This window comes from Rutidosis leptorrhynchoides, unplaced genomic scaffold, assembly GCF_046630445.1.
Source record: "Rutidosis leptorrhynchoides isolate AG116_Rl617_1_P2 unplaced genomic scaffold, CSIRO_AGI_Rlap_v1 contig94, whole genome shotgun sequence".
Taxonomy (NCBI): Eukaryota; Viridiplantae; Streptophyta; class Magnoliopsida; order Asterales; family Asteraceae; genus Rutidosis; species Rutidosis leptorrhynchoides.
In genome coordinates this window covers 15,822-36,279 of record NW_027266887.1, presented here as the reverse complement: position 1 = coordinate 36,279, position 20,458 = coordinate 15,822, and the positions used below count along the sequence as shown (strand labels likewise).

Below are 20,458 nucleotides of genomic sequence, written 5' to 3'. Positions count from 1 at the left end.
CTAGAGAGTGCAGTGCAGCTGAGTCAGTAGGCGTGCCCTTTTGCGCATGATCCTATATTATACATGAAATAATATACGAGCTACGTTATTTTAAAATACATAATGTTATATATTTTTAAATTTATCTAAATAAATATTTATTTAATCAAAAATCTTCATTACATATATATTTATTTGAATGAAATTAAATATATAAAATATTTTATATATATTCAGACGGAGAGAAATATATAACTCGATATTTTTTAGTGTTAATGCATGTACTGTATGTATATGTTTAATAATTTTGGATTAAATTGTTATTTATAAGCGTGACATATGATTATGTGCCCTTAAGTTTCATATACATCAACGAGAGCATGCTTTAGAGGTACGTAGTCTTCCTAGACTGTTGTGAAGTTTTTAGTAACACAATGAGTCAATTGACATGAATTTCGGGATTTGAAATATTTTGCATGCCATGTTTTGGTTTTTCTATTTTTCGATCACTCTTCCTTTTTCTACTTGAATATTCGAAAATATAAGTCTCATGTAGACATCCAACTTTATAGAACTTCATCGAGTATTGTGGCTTAATTAACTTGTCTTTGGCCGCTTAACATTAATCTCCTATACCTAGGATTAACCTTCTTATTTTCATTTTCATGTGGATGTGAGAGTCAGAGAGCTTGTCTTGGTTAACACTTTTAATCCTATTTTCAAAAAAAAAAAAAAACCCTTTAGATGCAACGATAATGTAAATGAAATGTGAAAATTTTATGTTTTTAATCCTTGTTTTCTTTTCATGTATTTTCTTCGGCTAAAGTTGATTTTTTTCTTCCAAATTCAGAGTATATAAAAACGAGAACGGTAATGTAAATGAAATGTGAAAAATAGACTGTACTCAAACTCAATAAGTATAAGTTTTTATGAAGTCGAGATATTAATTGACAAAGACCTTATAAAAAAAATGTATGACGATCAGCTTCTCAAGTCCTTTTGAATAATGCTTAAGCTTCATATAATCTGGCCTAGGCGGACTTCATAAAAAAAGAAAAGAAAATGTATGAGGATCCATGCTTAATCTGTATATTTAAACTCGCATACTCATTTTTATCGACCCGGTACGAGAAAAACGGAGTTGACCCGTATTAGGCAGGCTATATAGGCCTTCATAAAATTGTATCCCCCAGAAGAAAGCCCAGTATCATTGCCTCGAGGTCCATAGTCAATAGACTAGCCCGTCTTTAATAGATTTCCTCGATCAAAAGTCTAATTGCAGAAATCTTAAAGAAGTATTATGACGGCTTATAAGAGTAGAGCAAATTAATTACACTACTACTTCTGTCCAAAAAAAAAAGTGACGTACGTAAAAATTTACATCTAATTTGAGACGGAAATAATAGTATGTAAAATCTTTCTTTTGTTTGACTTTGCCTCCATTTTCAAAAGTCCAGTCTCTCCTTTGGTTCGGAACCTACCAAATCTAACATGTTAATTGACTATTAGTATAAATAAATTGCACAAGAAAAAGTATTTTATTAGATTAGTCAGCTAAAACTAAACAAAGGAAGAAGGTTTGATTTAGGTTCGATAAATTAGGTTTGGCTATGTTTGACTATATATACTATAATGCAAATGGATTTTGAAATTGATCAGTAACTCATATCATATCTTAATCGAGCGGCTTGCACTTTTCGAAAGCTGGGGTCGAATGTTGACTAAGTTGACTTGACTATGTGTTTGAATTTGGCTCACAATCACACCGGTAGAGGACAATTGGATTGCCTTTCATAACTCAGAGCCGTCAATTAGGGCCATGAATAGAGAATTGTTAATTTAGCGGTAAACAAACAGCTCATATATATGGCGGTGGACATGTTACCGTCTCTTAACTGCCTTTCTCAAATGCATTCAAAGTACTTAGTAATTTCTAAATAAAAATTATGTAGAGATTTAAGTGAGTGAATAAAATTAATATAGTAGAAGAACTTTACTCTGAATGAACCGACTAAACTACGATGCATAAGATAAAACTATCTCCGTTTTTTAATACATGATTTTTTTATTTTTTTAACATAATATAATTAATAAAATATATTTAGGGTATTTTTGTCAAGAAAATATTTCTTAAAATTTTATCGAATAAAACAAAACATCATGTATAATTTTATAAAAATTTATTTGATAAAAATATATTTAATATATCTGATTAATTATATCATGTTAAAAAATCAAAACATCGTGTATAAGGAATAATAGCTAATTAAAGAGTTTGTAACTTTTGGAATCAAAAGGCATGCATTGACAATTTAGTGACATTCAAATCTAAGAAATCTACTTACCATTTTTGACACTACAACCAAAAAATATAAACAATCGAAATAAAATATGACGATCGAGTACTCCACAAGATCCAAATTTACGAATGAATAATATTTACTAATAAAAGTTATACGTACATATTGACCTCTCTTCTCTAATATGGGAAAGTCGTACGTAGACTATTTGCGTGAATTCACAAAATAAACTAAAGTCTTTTGAATGACTCGATTTGTATTAAAAAAAATTAAATAACGTGAGTACTGTTTCTATGTCAACGGTCAGACTTTGCTGGCTATACATAATATATAACAATATTACCTAATGTATAAATATGCATATGTGCATGCAACAACCATTCTATGAAAAGTTTTTCTCGAAATACTATTCTAAGTTGATCATCTGCAAAAAAGCCTTCTTGATCGATATTCAACACATATAGCCTCATATTTTTGGTAATAATTAACAAGCCATGAGCCCGACAATGTTTCATCCAACAATTAGCAGTAGATCAAAATCAGCAATAGAGATCAACGGCCCTCGTCCATCTCCATTGAAGCTCGATAGAAATTCTCATGTCATTCAGAAATCTTCCACATCTCTATCCTTGATATTTTCATCCTCAGATAATAGTCTTCCTGTAAACAATCCAAAACAAATACAGAAACCAGTTATTATCTACGCGCGTTCGCCCAAGATCATCCACACACAACCCAAAGATTTCATGGCATTGGTGCAAAGATTGACGGGACACGACTCGTCACGCCCTAAGGATAATTCAAACAAGGTTTCAAAGGCTGTTAGTAATAATCGAGAAGATCGTAATATAATAACAAACGAGTCGAGTTCAAGTTTGAGTGAGGAGACTAGAATGGTATCTCCGATCATGAATCCACCAAAGGAGCCACATTTTGCTGATATACCTTTATTTACTCCGAATTCGACCGATAGGTTTTTTTGCTCTCCAAAACCATTACTCCGATTTTCGGGATTTTCGTCTCCTAATAATCTTGGAGGAACTACATCTCCCACAGTGCTGAAGTTGTTCAAAGATCTACCTGACTATTAGTAATTTAGTGAGTTCCTTAATTTGGCAAATAATGTATCTTCTTTAATTTCTGATCATATGTTTAGGTAGTAATCTTGGTATTTATTTTTATTTTGTGTTCCTTAATTCTTAGAAATTGTTATTATTCTATGAATCATGTATGTATCAATCAGTAAATTCAATTGATTCTTTTTGGCCAGCCAAGCAAAGGCATATTATATTACTACTTGTTATAACTAATCTATGTTTTTCCTTCCATTAGTTTATGTAGTAGTTGTTAGTTTTCCTTGGTTGAACAAAGCTAGCTGATTCAAAAAAATATAACATTTTTTGAATGAATTTAATATTTTAAATTGGTCAATAAAGTTGTAGAGAATCATACGATTGGTTTTTGTTGACGACATGCTCTTATCATCGTATAATGTAGCTTTTTGAAGTCAACGTACGTATATTGAGAAAAGTATATTCTACTCCAATAAAAAATACACATTCAAACATTACCAACGGAATTCTAATGAAAAGCAAAATGATTCACACTGGGGGGCAAGAAGCCTAATGAACGTGACTTCCTGATTGGTCAATGTTTTTTTTAGAGAATAATATTGATTGTCAAAGTTTGTTTATGGGGAATAAATTAGGGGCATTCTAAAAAAAGGTCAAAAAATTTGCTCAAATATTTTTATCGACAAAAACAAAATTATCCTTTCAACATTTACTTTAACTAATACTACTATTTATCATATAGTTTTACTGAAGGCTAATGTGGACTTTGTATACTTTCTTGACATTTTTTTTCCTCACGTTTAGCAGCACCCTACTTTTCTTTTCTTCTTTTAAGAGTAACGGGAAGCTTTTCATTACTTGTTGAAGAAGGATACACCATTAAAAAAAAAATGGCAATCATCCTTTGCTCGTTGCTTCTTAAGTTAGCAGTGCGATGACCTAAATAATTGCCTCTTTTTGGAACGTATAAGTGCAAGAAGCAAAAGTAGAACATAGTGTTTTGATTCTACAAATTAGTTCCCTACATGAAAATAAATAAATGCCATAACCATTTAATGCCTCGATGATCATCTAAACATCCGATTTAAAAATGACATTTAATTTGGGTATCCTCTTGAACGAGCTAGAAAAACTCCCATCAATAAAGCTGAAGCTTCTGCGAAAACAATGTCTTGAATTCCGTCTTCGTACGTTAGCAGCCCCCTACTATTGGTTCGATTGAAGATGAAAAAAATTACTCCTATACACTAGACAAAATTATTAGTGGGCCAGTCTCTTAAAGCTGGATCAAACTTCTAAGCCATCTTTCAACCAAGGTTAGTGCTAATGGGCCTTTTATCTGAGCCCAAATGATTGAATTTATATATACTAGACCACCGAAAAAACCTCATATTTTAATTGATTTTACGAGGAATCTCGCATCTTCTATAAAGCTCATCACAGTTGATGATCTCAAAGCCTCTTAGAGGTAGCAAGAATATGAATTACAAGAAAAAGTAGAGACTACAAGATATACTCTTGGCTATACCACGTGACTGTGTAATATAGTAAGGATAATTTAGGGTTAGTAATTATGTCCATGATCCTATCTATTTATAGGAGGGTCTTGTTTAGCTCGTAAGTTTGTAATTAAGGGGAGGTTACGTGTCAGGAGATGTTTATGAAATGGAACAATGGAGACATCACAATGAGTCTAATGGACCGTAACGGTCCGATCATGTTGAATGCCAACAGCTCACTGCTTTCACATATATTGTCACTCCACTCGATTTGTTGTCTCGTTTCGACCCTTTGAAATTGGGCCGATGGACTTTCGGCTCCGAACCATCTTGGGCTTTACTTAATCGTTCCGTGGTATCTAATAATCCATGCTATATCAACGGTAATCACAATAAGTAAAACAGTCGATAATACATTCTTTTACTTGAAGAAATCTTATTACTGTAATTAGTTGCTGACAACTGATTTATTTACATTGCTTTTAGGAATAGCAAAATTTAGAATCTAATTCCGGAATTAATCCACTAATTTTGGTCCCGTTAAAGTCTTCGACATTGCATGATTTTTGCTTGTTTTGGTTTTGGACAACCATTAATTGCGATTCATGAACAGTCTCAGAAGTCAGAAGGAACCACGGTAAATTTTTTATTTTTTTTCCTTTTCAGAATAAAAGAACGTCTCTTTTACTAATACATACTACTATTATTCTCTTTATTATTTTCAATATCACATTTATCTTAAACTTAAAATTTTTCATATATTTAATTAAAAAATTTCACTAAATATATGTTCATGATAATGAATTTAATTAAAAATCTTAAACATCATGAGACAAAATTAGTATATAGGTCGTCAACGGTTGTGGATGATGTACGTGGATACAATTTGGAACAAGTGAATAATGAACAAAATTTCAAAACTCCAACTAAACCATTAATTTCTAAGTTCATGGGGAATAAAAAAAGACGTTGCTAATAATTAAAACGAAATCGTCTTTTTTGGGATGATGTGTTAGTTGACGGAGATAACTTTATACACAATTATTTTGATTCATTAATATATATTTTTAATAGCCATTTTAATTAGTTGATTAAAGTGTGAAAGCTTCATTTAATAATTAGGTGGTGGAACAAACATAGCTTATCAGTTGTCTAATGAGAAACTTATATTACATAAAACTAGCTCCCCTTGGGTAAACCATAAAAAATTGGTTCTCTCATTAGACTTACAACCCAGAGACGAGACACTGCTCAAGATTAACCCTAATGGCAAGAGAAAAATCACCCTCACATGAAAATGGTTTTAGGAATTCCGTGGAATATTTAACTGTATACTGGTATATATTTTGTAGTGTAAGGAAAGTATGAATATATATTTTCTTTTTCTTTTTATGAGGGTGAAATTAACACCAAGAGTGTGTATTAATCTTCAAATCTAAACCCACCTAACTCCTTAGCCACTCTTTATTAGTAGATATAAATGGTTGGTCTAAAATACGCATCCTCTTAATCTAATCTTATACTTATTAAGTGGAACTGACTCTTTTACCTTTCTTTTTTATTATAATTGGATGAAAAAAAAAGTTCAAATTATCTTCTCCTACGTATATATATTTAGTAGCATTTCAATGTGGGATATAGAATTTTTGTAGAAGCTTGCGCTATTTATATCGTCCATCAGCCGCCTCGTTTGATGATTACGATCAAACATGACCGATTCACAAGGATGTCAAGTTTAATGTATCAACACTTCATTTGCTAAATAAATGACATTGTAAACTAGTGATATTAATTTCTTGACAATGTAAACTTGTGATTTTTAATTATTGGCTACATGGTTTTGTCTGCAAAATGTCCTGATCTAACCTGTCTGCATTTTGAGGAATACATTAGCTTTCAATACTTATGATATGAGGTCCCATTAAAAAAAATCAGGAAATTATAAATGCATGTATAAATATTAAAACATAAACTTTTTATTGTATTTTTGGCGGGATGTGAACATTTATATTCGTCCCGAAAATGTCATTTTGGAGACAAGTATTTATTAATTAGGATGTTGAGATAATTAATTAGTTGGTTTCGAGAATAATATTTTCGGGATAAGATTTTTTTTTCTTTTTTATTTAATTAATGACAATTAGCTCGTATCAAAAACGGTATTTTCGAGAAGAATTTTTTATGTTCACCTCTAAGATTCAATTGTACAAAAATAACACACCCAAAAAAAATACCCTTCTACTTTTCTTTTTGAAGTTAATCATTGTACCTTTTAGAGAAATAAATAAGTCCTTTTATTAAATCGAATGTTTTCTTCTTCCTTCCTCTCTTCCACTGATGAGAACAGAAGGCAAATCCCATGCTTTTGTTTTGCCTCTGGGTTTATTAGAGGACGAAGGGAGATACAGAGAGAAACTTTGAGGAAAACAATAAGAGAACTAGTTATAGAAGTCATTCAAACTCTTGCTTTAAAAACAAAATTTTTAGAGATCGTAAAAGCTTTAAAAGTACATAACATGGTTTAAATAAGGGGAAAAAAAAGAGTTGAAGTTTGCGCACACTTATATCGGAAGAGTTGTTATCGTATCGATGGAGTTCAAAATTCCGTTGTCGTACTCGTGTCGATGAAATTCTGAAAGATGCAGCGAGTGTGTAATTGACCGTGGAAGTTACGTGGTGTTTATCGATCGGAATTGGAGAATAGGAAGACTGGATCTAGAGGAAGGGATTGGCGTGTTTTTTAAAAATAAAAAAGTTAAAAAAGTCCGTTACAGTTAATAAGTGTGTGGTTAGACAAAGGGATGTGTATTTAAACCTGTCCAATATAATTCATGTTAATTTAGCTTGCAAATTAAATTCGAAATGAGAAGAGTATCTTATCTGATTTGCAATTATCTTTTCTTTACTTAAAATAATCTTATATATGGTGCTGATCTTCTGTACAAGTTAGATGAGAAAAACGAAATCAATGAAGTAATTAGTTCAAACTTCAATCTTTCGATGTGTGATTCCTTTAATCACAAGTCTCCATTTAGAATATTGGGAATGCAAAAATTATTGGAAGAGCTTTATCCCTTTGGATCGACTCGATTCGAATCAAGCTATAAAATATATGGCTTTCGAAATCCATCACTTGTCCATGAAATTAGAAAAAGAAAGACTAATTAAACAAAGGCAAAAACGTAGTATATCATGCATTAGTTGGTTATACTACGACTGATAAAAGTTTAACACGTGATAATTTTTAATTTTATATTTAAAAATGTGTTAGGTGAATAATAAATTGTATAATATTTTTTCTAAAAATTTATCGATCCATCTTAAGTCATATGATAATATAAAATATATGTATATTATATTTTTATCTTCTTATAATATTATATTAAAATTATTATCAAACATATCATAAAATATATTCTACGCGAAACACATCCTTAAAAGTAAAAAATAAAATAATTCAAAATTACCGCATGTCCATTTTATTGATTGTTAGTTGGGGGCAAACTTGCTAACGCAGGACGCAAATTTTTCCCTAATATAAAATAACTAAAAGTCTAATTCTAATTTAATTAGTTAAAGTATATATACAACATAATTAAAGGTCAATGATTAAACATAATTGAAGGTAAATTTACGAAAAGAACGTAGCTTTCTACGTTCTGTCGTTTTTTTCTTCTAAAATAACAAATTCATTGGCATTTTTTGATTTAAAAGGTCATTATCATGTCATTTTAGTAAATTTATCGAAGGTTAAAGAAAGTTATTTTGATTTTGTTTTCCAACCTTATAGTTTGAAACGGTTCATTTTTGTTAAAGATAATGAGATATACATGGACGTCAAAGTGGTACATACGTACATACATATTTCAACACGTGAAGTTCATTTCTTTTGAACTAAGACTAAGTAATCAAAATTCGTTAAGAACAGAAAAACCCGTTCTTAGTTCCTTTAGTAGTAAACCTTGTTCTTTATAGAAACAGTCACTTCAGTCCTTTAGTTTTAGATTGACCATATGTCATTCTCAATTCCGAGTAAAGGCCCAACACAAAGTTATCAAATTCAATCTCGTAGTTCAGATATTCATCATCTTTTATGTGTACATTTGATTGTTGAAGTACTGCTATGGAACAAATTCGAATCAATCCAGCAGCTTCTAAACTCAGTTTGATAGAGTATATCATGACTGAGGATTGGAATAGACAAAAGTAAAAACAAAGGGTGCAATTGCATCATATTTCAAGTTAAAGGGCCAAACAAAGGATTATTTTTTTCCAACCAACATGAATTAAATGTGAATGTCGATGCTGCTTTTTAACTCGTGTCTAAGTTTTAGGTGGTCTGGTGGAGTGAAATAGAATAAACATGAATCTCATGGTTCTAGCTTATTGCTTACATAGTAAAATTATTTTTATTTTAAGAAAAGTTTTTAGACTATTTGGTCTTACTTAAAACCTACTAAAATCAGTAATTACACAAACAACATTGCTGGAATTCTTCTTTAGATTTTCAGACCTCACTTCGTGATTGAATTTCGTGGCAATTAAAAAATAAAAACCTTGTAAATACTACCTCCGTCCCAAAATAAATATAAATTTTTATATGTAATTTATATTAAAAAAATTACATCTATTTTGAGACGGAAAGAATATTTTCTTCGAAAATTGGAACCTGTAGTGTCATTTTGTCATCTTGAAGTATTTTAATTCTACAATATTCATTTTTGGATTAGATAAATACTTACGTCCTTTTTTCGTTTCGTCAAGTCGCGATCTTGTTTCGGATTGTTATCTTTAATCATACAGAAGTGAGTTATTAATAAAGAAACCAAATTCAGCTTCTTCGATGTATTAATTGTAAGCGACCCCAAACACAATTAATAAAAGAAAATGAATTGGCATCATGAAACAATAGGTTTCAATTTCAATTTAATTAATTCAAGGCTAATTATTTACAAATTTGTCCTGATGAACTTATTTTAATAACATAACCTCGTCGTACCAACCGACTCGGAACCATCAACGACACTAGCAGCGTCCCACCACCTCTCATCAGCCTCCGTCAAGTCGGCTAACGGGGAGCTGACATTCCTAATGTCACCGACCACCGCCGACTTGACATCATCGGTGATGCAAAAGTTGTAGGCCCCACAAAGCCCGACGTTGTTCACTTTCTCAAGCAAATTCTTCTTCATCGGCCTCCATTCCGCGAGTATCGAAGGTATCTTACAACCGACGCGCGTGTCCCAAGCTTTGAACGACACGCAACCTCCGCTCGAACTGGAAGCATTAGTAGCCGTCAATACAACGTTATCCGAATCCAACGCCGTCGTAAAGCCGTTAAAAGTGACGGAATCGTATAGCGCGATTAAGTTATCTGACGAGAAATTGAAACCCAAGTTGTCCCAAAACTTCATCACGCTCTTGCCATTACGACGTCGTCTAATTGACGAATTACTATTTTGCCCTCTAGTACCAAAAATTTCTTCGTCTTCTTCCTCTTCATCGTCTTCTTCTTCTTCTTCCTCTTCTTCGTCAGACGAGAATGATTCGTCGGAATCTGAGTCATCGTCATCGAAGTCGTCGCCGTTTAATAGAGGCTGGTGATATAAAGATTTATGACGTGATCTGAATTTGATTATCAAGAGTTGAAATCTATTGATAATTGTGGTGAATGAAGCCAATAGAGCAATAATTAAAGCGCCCCAAGTTACAAAAGTGTATCTTTGACGGTATATATGATCAATTCCAGAGCCAGAAACAGCTAAAATCTGGGAGAGGAAGTTTGGGTTTTGCAGAGAGTTAATGCCGATATCAAAATCGGCTGATATTCTGTTTATTACCGGAATCTCCATGACTATAGATAAAAATAAAATGGGTTTAATTAAATTAAGAGAAAATGTCACTGACAGACGTTTTAAGAGAGAGAGAGAGAGAGTTGTTGAATTGAGATGAAAATGGCGGAGGAGGTTTGGGAGGCGGGTGGTTGGGGTTTTAAAGCCGAAAAAATGAGCTAGGCGACAAGACAAATGTGTATTGTATTATTTTAATATTAATTTTTAACAGTTGTTCATTGAAGAAATCCCATTTTATTTCCATAATTAAAGTTAAGTTAACGAAATTATTACTCCTATAGGATTTTTTTTTCCTGAAATAAATTATTATATGTTCTACACTTTTATAAGTATGATTTTTTTTTTTTGATAATTAAGTATGAGTGAAATATTGATCAATAATATATTATAGATTGTATAAATTTTAAACTTCAATGTGTGTATATATATATATATTAAAGTTAAAATATGAAAACATTGTTATTATAGGAAAATACAATTAAATTATACTATTCATTCAGAATTAGGGATATGATTGATTGTAGAATTTGGAAGTTGCAATATGACTTAAATTCAATAAAGTTATATAGTTCAATTTTATTTTAGGAAAAGTGCTATAAGAAAAGGAAAATCTAAGCCGAGGTGGCAAGGATTTGATGGTTAAAGATAGAGATTATTGGGACACGTCAGAGGAAAAAACGAGTGTTCTCTGTTGACGGCGATTAAATGATAAACCATACACAAGTGTTGTTGACTCAGCTTAAGATGGAAGAAGAATAAAATTCAGCATAATATTATTATCCCAACATTTTATTATGGGATAAAGTTATTGAGTACCAAAATTTTATTACGTTAGTTTTTTTGGTTATATACTACTAATCCAATCTATTTCACTCAAACCAATCGATTCGATCGGAACAAAGATACTTAAGTATTAGACACGTCACGGTCCAGCTCGATCTGGTTCTGATTTAGAACTAACAGTTTACAGTTTTTCAATTTTTGGAACCGAGCCCAAAACTATAATTTTTTTTCTAAAATTAGTGGTTTCAATTTGATTCTAGACGGTTCAGATTGAATTTCTATTCGTTTCTGTTGTAAAAATAAGGAACCATATAAATTTCAATTCTGATTTAGTTCGATTTTTACCCTACCCGAACCGTGGCCATGACAGGATTCGAAAACGCAGAATTGGTATTTTTTTTTCTAGGGATGAGTATAGACATGGGGGAGAATGAATGTGTCACGGATGAGTCAGATATGGAAAGGAAGAGTGAGGATTTGATCCTCTACGCTTGAATTCATATGTCGTGTCGTAGCCATGAGTAAACTGGATCTGGGCCCATTTTTATTTTGTGGTCTTCAGGCCTTTTGTCAGTTTAAACCACAGGATCTCTGACACGCATTGACAGCTATTCAGAACTGATTTTGTTGCTTTATTTATTTATTTTATTTTTAATAAAAAAATTCTAGAAAACTTTAGTTGGCTCTTGCATGATTGAATTTTAGTCTTATGTATTTTCGTGGAGGTAACAAGTGGCCCCAACTCCACGGCAAAAAATGCCAACCACCATAAAATAAAACTTGGACTTATTATTATGCATTTTGCTAATAAATATAAGAACAAAATGTTTGGTGGACGTCACTAGTATTACAGAAATCGCTCGAATTATTAATTGAGTCAATTAAAAAATGGTTTTTTTTTAGAAATGTCTGTTTGTTGATTTGGTGGTACATGCTTTCTTAAGGTAGTGAACAATTGAGCTTCTTTTTGATATTTTTATAAGCTTATGAAAACCAAATTTCCGACCACACACCACAAAAGTGTTCTCGAAAATGAAATTCCTGCCAAAGCATTTGATTTGGGATAAAGGTCTATTATATCTTTTCAAAATCTATATATATTAGGTTTCATTATTTATGACGAAATTACAAAATTATCATAAAATGATTGCAAATTGAGTTGGACTTAGCTGGTTCCCGAAATGTATATTGATGTGATTGTTAGTTCGGCAGATTTAATATGATCAGGTGATATGCTATTCATTTGGAATGGTTGTCATCATCAATATTCTTAATTACAGCAAAAATCTGGCCAATAATTCGGCATAAAAAAATAACGTTAAATACAACTGACAATCTCTGATAAAAAAAAATGCATAATTATTCATTATATTTTATGCATTGTATGTGTGCACTTTATGCATATGATCGATAATCAAAATTGATGAACATATATACCTAACTTAATATATGGCCAATTGGCAATGACGTGAAGTCATTATCAATGCAAATTTATAAATATTTTGGTGAGTTGAGAAGTTGCTTGGATAATATTTTCAAATCTTATGTAATGGTCGCCGACCACCGGTCGGTGTGTGGTGGAGGATCGACCGGCCAAATGCTGCCAACACTTGTAATAACTAAAAAATACGCCTTACTCCGTTCCTAATTACTATTATTTGTATAGAAAAAAATGACAATGGAAGTAGTAAAAAGAGAAGTTAGTGGTGGATTTTTTATTTTATTTTTGTTTTAGTTACTCCCATATGAAAGTTAAAAGTCATATATAATCTCCAATATCCGTCGGTTCTCACTCATTTTCCGATGAAAAAGTCAAAACATCTCTATCATCGGAATCACATTTTTTAAAATATCGACTAATTAACGTGAGTTAAATTTCATAATGGCCATATATAGCAATCATAAAAGATTGGCAAATATTTCAAAAGTTTTATCGATGTGTCATGTGAGTTTATATATAAAAATAAAAGAGTGACAAATTTCAAAAGTTTTTGTGGCATGAATCACACTGCGTGTTAGCTAGGTTCTTGAAGGGTCGAAAAATATGATTCAAAGTACGTACATACTTCAGATAATATACTAGGAAGTATACCTCAATCTTGAATAAGGATCACATTTTTTATATAAATATGACAATTAATTATTGACAGAGAAAGTATTTATCGGTAATTAATGTTCTAATACAACTTCGTTCATCTCTACTTAAATTATTTGGCAATATTTTTGCATCGAAACTTTAGTACTAGAACATTAAATATTGGGCTTGGCGAGGTCTTTATGACCTTACCAAAATGGGCTCTTCATTCATATATATACATACTTTGTCTATCGATATACACCCATTAGTGTATAAGGTTTCCTCATCGCCTCTTAGCTTCTTTTTCCGCCTGCAAAACCATACAATATAATTGCTTTAGTTCGATTAAGTAACTTAGATAATGTGATAATTTTAAACGAATCTTAATTACCGCTTTAATTGCTCGATCGACAGCATCCCAACCATATTTATCGACAAATTGAACGACAGATTTCCTGGCGTCGAGGCTCAACATCTGTAAAAGCTTCATTTGGTCTTCTGTATAATTTGTATTTTGGTTCATCATCAATTTCCCACCATATTTAACTAAATACTGACGTACGAAGTTCTCATAAAGGTAAGCTGCTCCATTGAACATCGGCAAGACTAACCACATGCAGAATAAAAGCTTCATATATGTCCAAAACGGCAGCCTTCATGCAAGCAAAATCAAATTAATTATTATTAGCATTAATTTGCACATATGATCATATGTTTGATCAATATTAATAATAAATAGTGAGATTAATTACGAAAATAGTATTAATACCAAGCAAGAATTTTCCAGAATGATAGCTCGAATAAGGTTATGAGTGAGTATATAATCCAATATGTTAGCCATTGTTGGTCGTCTAGCATTGATGGACTCTCAATTGCTCGTAGTGATGCATATCTGTAAATTCATATGATTATATATACAAATTTAACAATAATTATAACATTAATCGTACGCAAATAAATAAATAAATAAATAAGAGAAGTTTCTTTTTTCTTACAGAGGGTAAAGAAGCATCACTCCAGGCCTGTTCAACCAAAATGAAAAATAAAATATTAAGAAATCGCATGTGAATCAATTAATTAACATGATTTTAAACCATCTTAAAATTTAGCATAATTACCCGACTAGAGCATCCAATCGTTTTGCGATAACAGCAAGAACACCCATATCTATGATCAGTTAGTTAGATGTATAGAATGAAAATATTTCTCTTAATTTCGGCAATATATGAAAAAATGAAGGAGAATTTAAATACAAGATTTTTCGAACATAGATATCTATAATGTTCAAGTTATTAGTATGTATATAAAGGTTTTCTTGTTAGTCATATCACATGATATGAGATGAATGAAATTAGCAATAAAGAATCGTCTGTTGAACAAGCTAGATTACGTTTAACTTGATGGACAAGAAAAGGTATGCATAAATATGCTTTACCTTTCTTTCAACTGTAACCTTTGCCAATTTATTATAAGCCTTTTCTTTCATAGGAATTAAAAAAGAAAGTTTTTTTTTTTTTGAAAGTTGCTGTGTTATTTATTCTTTCTTACAAAAAGTAGTTTTGCATTGGGCTTTGGTGGATCGAATGATTATGATGGACTTTGCAAAATTTGGATCATTTGCCAATCCAATAAATTTCGGATTGATTTCCTTTCCTAGAAGAAGCTATTCTGGCAAAAAAAAAAAAAAAAAAAAAGAAAAAAAAAACAATATACGTATAATCGTATTTGACCTTTGCATTAATGGATTTTTTTTAATTTTTTTTTTTTACTTTCTATCTATTCCCTTTCATTTTCATATCATCAAAGTATAAATCATCCTATATCGAGCATTCACACACATAACAAATTAAGAAATCGCCTATTAAATGACCGTATTTGTTGAGGTCTCTTTCTTAAAAAAAGAAGTAATTATCTTTTTTTTTCGAAGTTAGAAGAAGTAATTATCAAGGTCTCTAATTCGAACCCAAACGGCACGTCTTAATTAGGTGTGAACTGAATAAACAACTATTTTAATTTCTATCCGGCTTTATAATTTATGAAGACGATTGATCCTCAGGCCCAAGAAAATAATGTAATTGTTTTATGTCTGGAAAATGCCAACTTCAATAGCCATTTTTATTAAGAAAATACATATTTTGAGAGAGTTCGGAGCAAGTCGGATCTTCCTTCAACTACCAAACAAACACATAATGATTAACGATAGCGACCGGCCTCTACTTTCCCAGAAAATGCGACTTATATGTGACTATAGCCGGTTAGTGTGAACTTTACTTGGGGCATAAAAGGTCCAATTTAGCAGCCGCAGCTTCATTCATACAAAGGTGTCCTCTATCATACAATAGGAGTATTATTTATCTAATCAGTCTTTATCAGAACCCCTTAATTCCTTCACTTTGTTATGTTTAATCGATGAATAAATTTAATCCTTAATTGAATTCAGTCCAATGCAAGTCTGAAATCTTTATGTTCTGTATACTATTTGATTCAAGCTTCAGCAAGTAATCTCAACCCTCAGATCTACATAGTGAGATCAAATTCATCATTCCTAAGTTTGTATCATGTAATTTTGTATTTACACCAAATGCGGGTAATCGATTAGCCCACTGCGCCACTGACTCACTAATCTTAACTATGTGATATTCTTTCTAGTACTTCTTTTGGAAACATTTAGCATTTTTCAGACTCTGCACTAATGACGTCCCAAACTAACTACATTATATAAATATACCCAAAGGAATATTTTCCTCATGATTCTGCTTTTAAATCGAGGATAAGTGCCAAATCACTAGGTATATGAATCTAATTTCTCTTTCTGAAAAGTTAAATAATTAAAGTTACTACCGATTTCGTATGGTTCACACCTATCTCTCAAAAATCTCATTCAATACACGTTTTAACGCCTTGTCCAAGTCCAGATTTCCTCAACAATTATATAAACGTAAAAACAACCAATTAAAGCCATATAGTCATATTCCTACAAAACAAAAAATAATGACAATGGATAGTTTCAGAGAACACAACATTGTTTCACTCGTTGTGATTCTGTTCCTGTTCCCTGTGGTAATCTACGGTTGGGGCTATGAAGGTCATTACGCTGTTTGCAAAATCGCTCAGGCTCGACTGACCGACACGGCGGCTACGGCGGTGAAGGAGTTTCTGCCGGAATATGCGCAAAATGACTTGGCCAGTGTGTGCATTTGGCCAGATAGGATTAAATTCCGATATCCATGGTCTTCTCCCCTTCATTACATTAATACACCGGAAGTTTGTAACTATAAGTATACTAGTAAGTAATTTTAATTCATTTTGCTCTATTAAAAATTTGCAATATAACAAAAAAAAAATTACTATATTTTAACTCTATGAATGATCTGATCTTTTATAATATAAAATTTTCAGGGGATTGCAAGAATGAGGAAGGAGAACAAGGGATGTGTGTGGCTGGAGCAATCAACAATTACACTTCCCAGCTTCTCAGATATGGCACCAAACAAGTCCAATGTATTTTCTCATATTTACATAAAAATACATTCAACTTTATATCTATATAATGTTTCTTGTGTTAAAAGAAAATAGCATAAAACTTACAAAATTGTTTTCATAAATGTGATAAATAATCCACAGACAATCTTACAGAGGCCCTCCTCTTTCTTTCTCATTTTATGGGAGACATTCATCAGGTAAAAATTTATATATTTACATTTTAGATAATTAATATCAGTAAGATTTAGTAGTTGGAACTGAATTTTGATTCTGAAAATGCTACAGCCCTTGCATGTATCTTTTGCTGATGACAAGGGAGGGAATACCATTGATGTTCATTGGTACACAAGGAAGCAAAATCTTCACCATGTTAGTCTCTAACTAATCTTTATGTAATCCTCAGCTTAATTTTAGTGACAATTAATCAAACATTACAGAGAATATAAACAATTCAATATATGCAGGTTTGGGATAGCAATATAATCGAGACTGCGGAAGAAAAGTACGATAACTCGAATTTGGATACTCTAGTCGATGCAATTCAACAGAACATCACGGTAACTCTAATTTTTCAGCTCTGTTAAAGAATTTGAATCGTTAATTAGAGTCTAATTGTCAGTCCTAATCTCCAACTATTAAGTAGTATTTGGTATATTTGAATTGAAGAAAGAATGGTCTGATGAGGTTCCAAGATGGGAGACTTGTGGCGGAGGCAAGTCGGCTTGTCCTGACATGTATGCTTCATAACTGCAGTTTTAATTTGGCTCTTCTTATTTCTAACTCATTCAAATATTACTTTTTTTAAGAAACAAAGTACTTTCCAAAGTGAAAAGTAACTTTTTATGCAGATATGCATCTGAAAGTATAAATGCAGCTTGTGACTGGGCTTACAAGGGTGTGGTGGAAAACGCAACACTAGAAGGTAAGCATTTTAAATCTTTCTTATGCACAGAAAGAAATTTGTACTCAAATCAACAAACAAAAATTGATTGCCGAATCTTTCTTTCTTTCTTTTTACAGACGACTATTTCCTATCTCGTCTTCCAATAGTCTATAGGCGACTAGCACAAGGTGGAGTTAGATTGGCTGCCACCCTAAACCGGATCTTTGGATGACTTGATCTGAAATTTACACGGTATTGATAGAATAAGTTATATGCTTGCAGATTGAGAAGAAAATCCAAATGAACAATGGCTTTATTTCATTTCAATTCCATGTATAGTCACCTAAACATTCCTATGATTTGTCCTGTCAAAGTGGGTAACATTACAAGTTAAATTCGTGTTTCTGAGTACAAGTTTGGAAACTCAATTAGATTCTTCATGACGAAGAAATTGAACAAATTTGGATTTGAACTCAGCTGGAATCCGAACAGGACGATAATTTTTGTCGAGCCAGGCAGCTGTCCCCTTTGCTTCCACAATAGGCTACACAGTTAAAACACAGAACATAACAAAAAAACTATCAGAACATGGAGAGATTAGCATATGAATAGAGATTGGAATGTGACTAAACTAACCTCTTGGTTTGGAAGTTTGAAAATCAAATGTTCGAAGTATAAGCGTGCTGCAGAGTAGCTTGAGATTCTCACCTTCACAACAAACTTATCTCCACTCTGATGAACTACAAAGCTCTATTAGAAAGAAAGCTTAAAAGTAAGAATATTCAGAGGATAAATGGAAATCAGTAGTATACTCTTAGAGGGGCGAGAAATGTGAGTGACGATTAGGATAGTGCCAATGCACCACCAGTTCGAGCAACTTGATCACAATTGATTCCCATCCGTTCTAAGAGCTCATGACGACCTATTTATATACACTGTCATTCAGAATTCAACAATGAATCCAAAAACAAGACTATTACTCTAATTTCATGCAATAATCACAAACTATGAACTTATAAATATAGCAATCACATGTTTGAAATTGCACACAGCATCACATTTGCACAAAGGAATTCTTAATTACCATGTTGGCAGTAGCTAGCATAAACGGCATTGTTAACGACGCCGGATTGATCAAGTTCGTATTCCCTCACTTTCAGCTCTAATTCATGAAACCCAGTCATCCTATAAAATATCAAATCAAAACAATCAAAATCAAAACTTTTCCTATAAAATTTTGGTTTTTGATTGATATCCTCACAGAATTGGAATTACCCATTTCCAGGTATGACATCGAAGAATGCTTGAGGACTGGAGCGGCACCGGGCGCCGGGAAGGAAATTACACGTGGCGGAATCGGGGAGCGTGTTGAGGGAAACGAACGGTCGAGAGAGAGAGTTGAAGGAGTGGTGGTGGCGCGTGGGGAAGGAGTGTTCAGGTGAGGTGGCGGCGACGTGAGACTGAATCGGAGAGCCATCGAAGAATTGGGTCTCCTCAGTCTCCGAGAGCGCGGCGGAGAAAATGGAGGCGGAAATTTATATCGGGTTTACGTGGAACTGTCAGTGTCTGTGGCGATGAAACCGAAGACACACTCTTGCTCTTGCAGAGTAAAGTAAATATTTGTATTTGTATTCATTTTACTGGTTTATTTCAGTTTTTCATAGGTCGATGGAAGGTAAATATTTCTATTTGCATTTTTTAATTCAAAATATAGCCATAATTGCTACCACCTTTCGAATCAAAAATGCATCATACTTTTCAATTTTTAACTTCATCTAGACTAGATGTGTATTAAAATAGGGAAGAAGTATTATATTATTGAGATACTATTTCCGTCTCAAAATAGATATAAATTTTCACATATAATTTATATTGAAAAATTTATATCTATTTTGGGATGGAGGGAGTATCAATAAGATATTGATGTTAACCGCATAATAGATATTCTTAAGAACGGATATCGACTCAATTCGGTATAAATTTACCATAATTTGATCTTAATCAATAAAGATATTGATGGAAAATATTATAATTTAATCTATTAAAATTTTATTCAGTTCAACTATCATTTCAATCTTTAAAATCTGGTCATTAATAACTTATAATTTAATACTAATTAATGAGATAGAAATACAATATTCGATAACGTTTGATATGCTATATATATTTATCGGGAAAAAATTGCAGGAAATTACAAATTAATTTTTTTTTAAAATTAGGTGAACGTTTGACCGGAAAAAGGACGGGGGTGAACATTTGTAGTTGGACCGGAAACGGCGTTTTCGGTCCAACTAATTAAGAACGGGTAATTAAGTGTTAACGAAGACCGAATTCGGCATTTCCGGTCAACGAAGTTTTTTTCTGCCCAACTGCCACGTGGCAAGCTCTGATTGGAGCAAGAAGTCGGTCGATTGACCGGTTTTCGGGTACCCGGTCAACCGGTCTAACCGGTTACCCAAAAACCGGTCAATCGACCGACTTCTTGCTCCAATCAGAGCTTGCCACGTGGCAGTTGGGCAGAAAAAAAAT

At 32.3% G+C, this 20,458-nt stretch overlaps 4 protein-coding genes and 1 pseudogene across 4 annotated transcripts; 2 read left to right on the top strand and 3 right to left on the bottom strand.

Moving 5' to 3' along the window:
- The first annotated feature begins 2,773 nt into the window (after positions 1–2,773).
- On the top strand, positions 2,774–3,370 carry LOC139885303 (VQ motif-containing protein 8, chloroplastic-like). The gene has a single exon (XM_071869223.1). The coding sequence runs from the start codon at positions 2,774–2,776 to the stop codon at positions 3,368–3,370; it is 597 nt and encodes a 198-aa protein (XP_071725324.1).
- Positions 3,371–8,832: 5,462 nt separating this feature from the next.
- LOC139885302 (uncharacterized) lies at positions 8,833–10,703 on the bottom strand. Its single transcript, XM_071869222.1, has 2 exons — positions 9,851–10,703; positions 8,833–9,035 (listed from the first exon to the last, which is right to left on the bottom strand). Exons 1-2 carry the CDS (start codon positions 10,701–10,703, stop codon positions 8,833–8,835), a joined length of 1,056 nt encoding a protein of 351 aa, XP_071725323.1.
- A 3,143-nt stretch (positions 10,704–13,846) lies between these two features.
- LOC139885299 (HVA22-like protein f) lies at positions 13,847–14,728 on the bottom strand. The gene is made up of 5 exons (XM_071869220.1): positions 14,682–14,728; positions 14,559–14,585; positions 14,333–14,455; positions 13,955–14,216; positions 13,847–13,873 (listed from the first exon to the last, which is right to left on the bottom strand). Exons 1-5 carry the CDS (start codon positions 14,726–14,728, stop codon positions 13,847–13,849), a joined length of 486 nt encoding a protein of 161 aa, XP_071725321.1.
- Positions 14,729–16,560: 1,832 nt separating this feature from the next.
- Positions 16,561–18,161, top strand: LOC139885298 (endonuclease 2-like). The gene is made up of 8 exons (XM_071869219.1): positions 16,561–16,849; positions 16,963–17,064; positions 17,188–17,243; positions 17,332–17,415; positions 17,511–17,603; positions 17,713–17,780; positions 17,895–17,968; positions 18,067–18,161. Exons 1-8 carry the CDS (start codon positions 16,561–16,563, stop codon positions 18,159–18,161), a joined length of 861 nt encoding a protein of 286 aa, XP_071725320.1.
- Positions 18,162–18,353: 192 nt separating this feature from the next.
- Positions 18,354–19,113, bottom strand: LOC139885300 (acyl-acyl carrier protein thioesterase TE3, chloroplastic-like; annotated as a pseudogene).
- Between the last annotated feature and the right edge of the window lie 1,345 nt (positions 19,114–20,458).

Coding starts and splice junctions, on each gene's coding strand:
- LOC139885303 (XM_071869223.1), top strand. CDS start 2,774: ATGAGCCCGACAATGTTTCATCCAACAATTAGCAGTAGATCAAAATCA.
- LOC139885302 (XM_071869222.1), bottom strand. CDS start 10,703: ATGGAGATTCCGGTAATAAACAGAATATCAGCCGATTTTGATATCGGC. Junction 9,036..9,850: donor TGATGGTTCCGAGTCGGTTG/GTACGACGAGGT, acceptor TCCAATCCTCAG/TCATGATATACTCTATCAAA.
- LOC139885298 (XM_071869219.1), top strand. CDS start 16,561: ATGGATAGTTTCAGAGAACACAACATTGTTTCACTCGTTGTGATTCTG. Junction 17,416..17,510: donor GGAAGCAAAATCTTCACCAT/GTTAGTCTCTAA, acceptor CAATATATGCAG/GTTTGGGATAGCAATATAAT. Junction 17,969..18,066: donor GGAAAACGCAACACTAGAAG/GTAAGCATTTTA, acceptor TTCTTTTTACAG/ACGACTATTTCCTATCTCGT.
- LOC139885299 (XM_071869220.1), bottom strand. CDS start 14,728: ATGGGTGTTCTTGCTGTTATCGCAAAACGATTGGATGCTCTAGTCGG. Junction 14,456..14,558: donor GTGATGCTTCTTTACCCTCT/GTAAGAAAAAAG, acceptor ATGAATTTACAG/ATATGCATCACTACGAGCAA. Junction 14,217..14,332: donor TTCTGGAAAATTCTTGCTTG/GTATTAATACTA, acceptor GCTTGCATGAAG/GCTGCCGTTTTGGACATATA.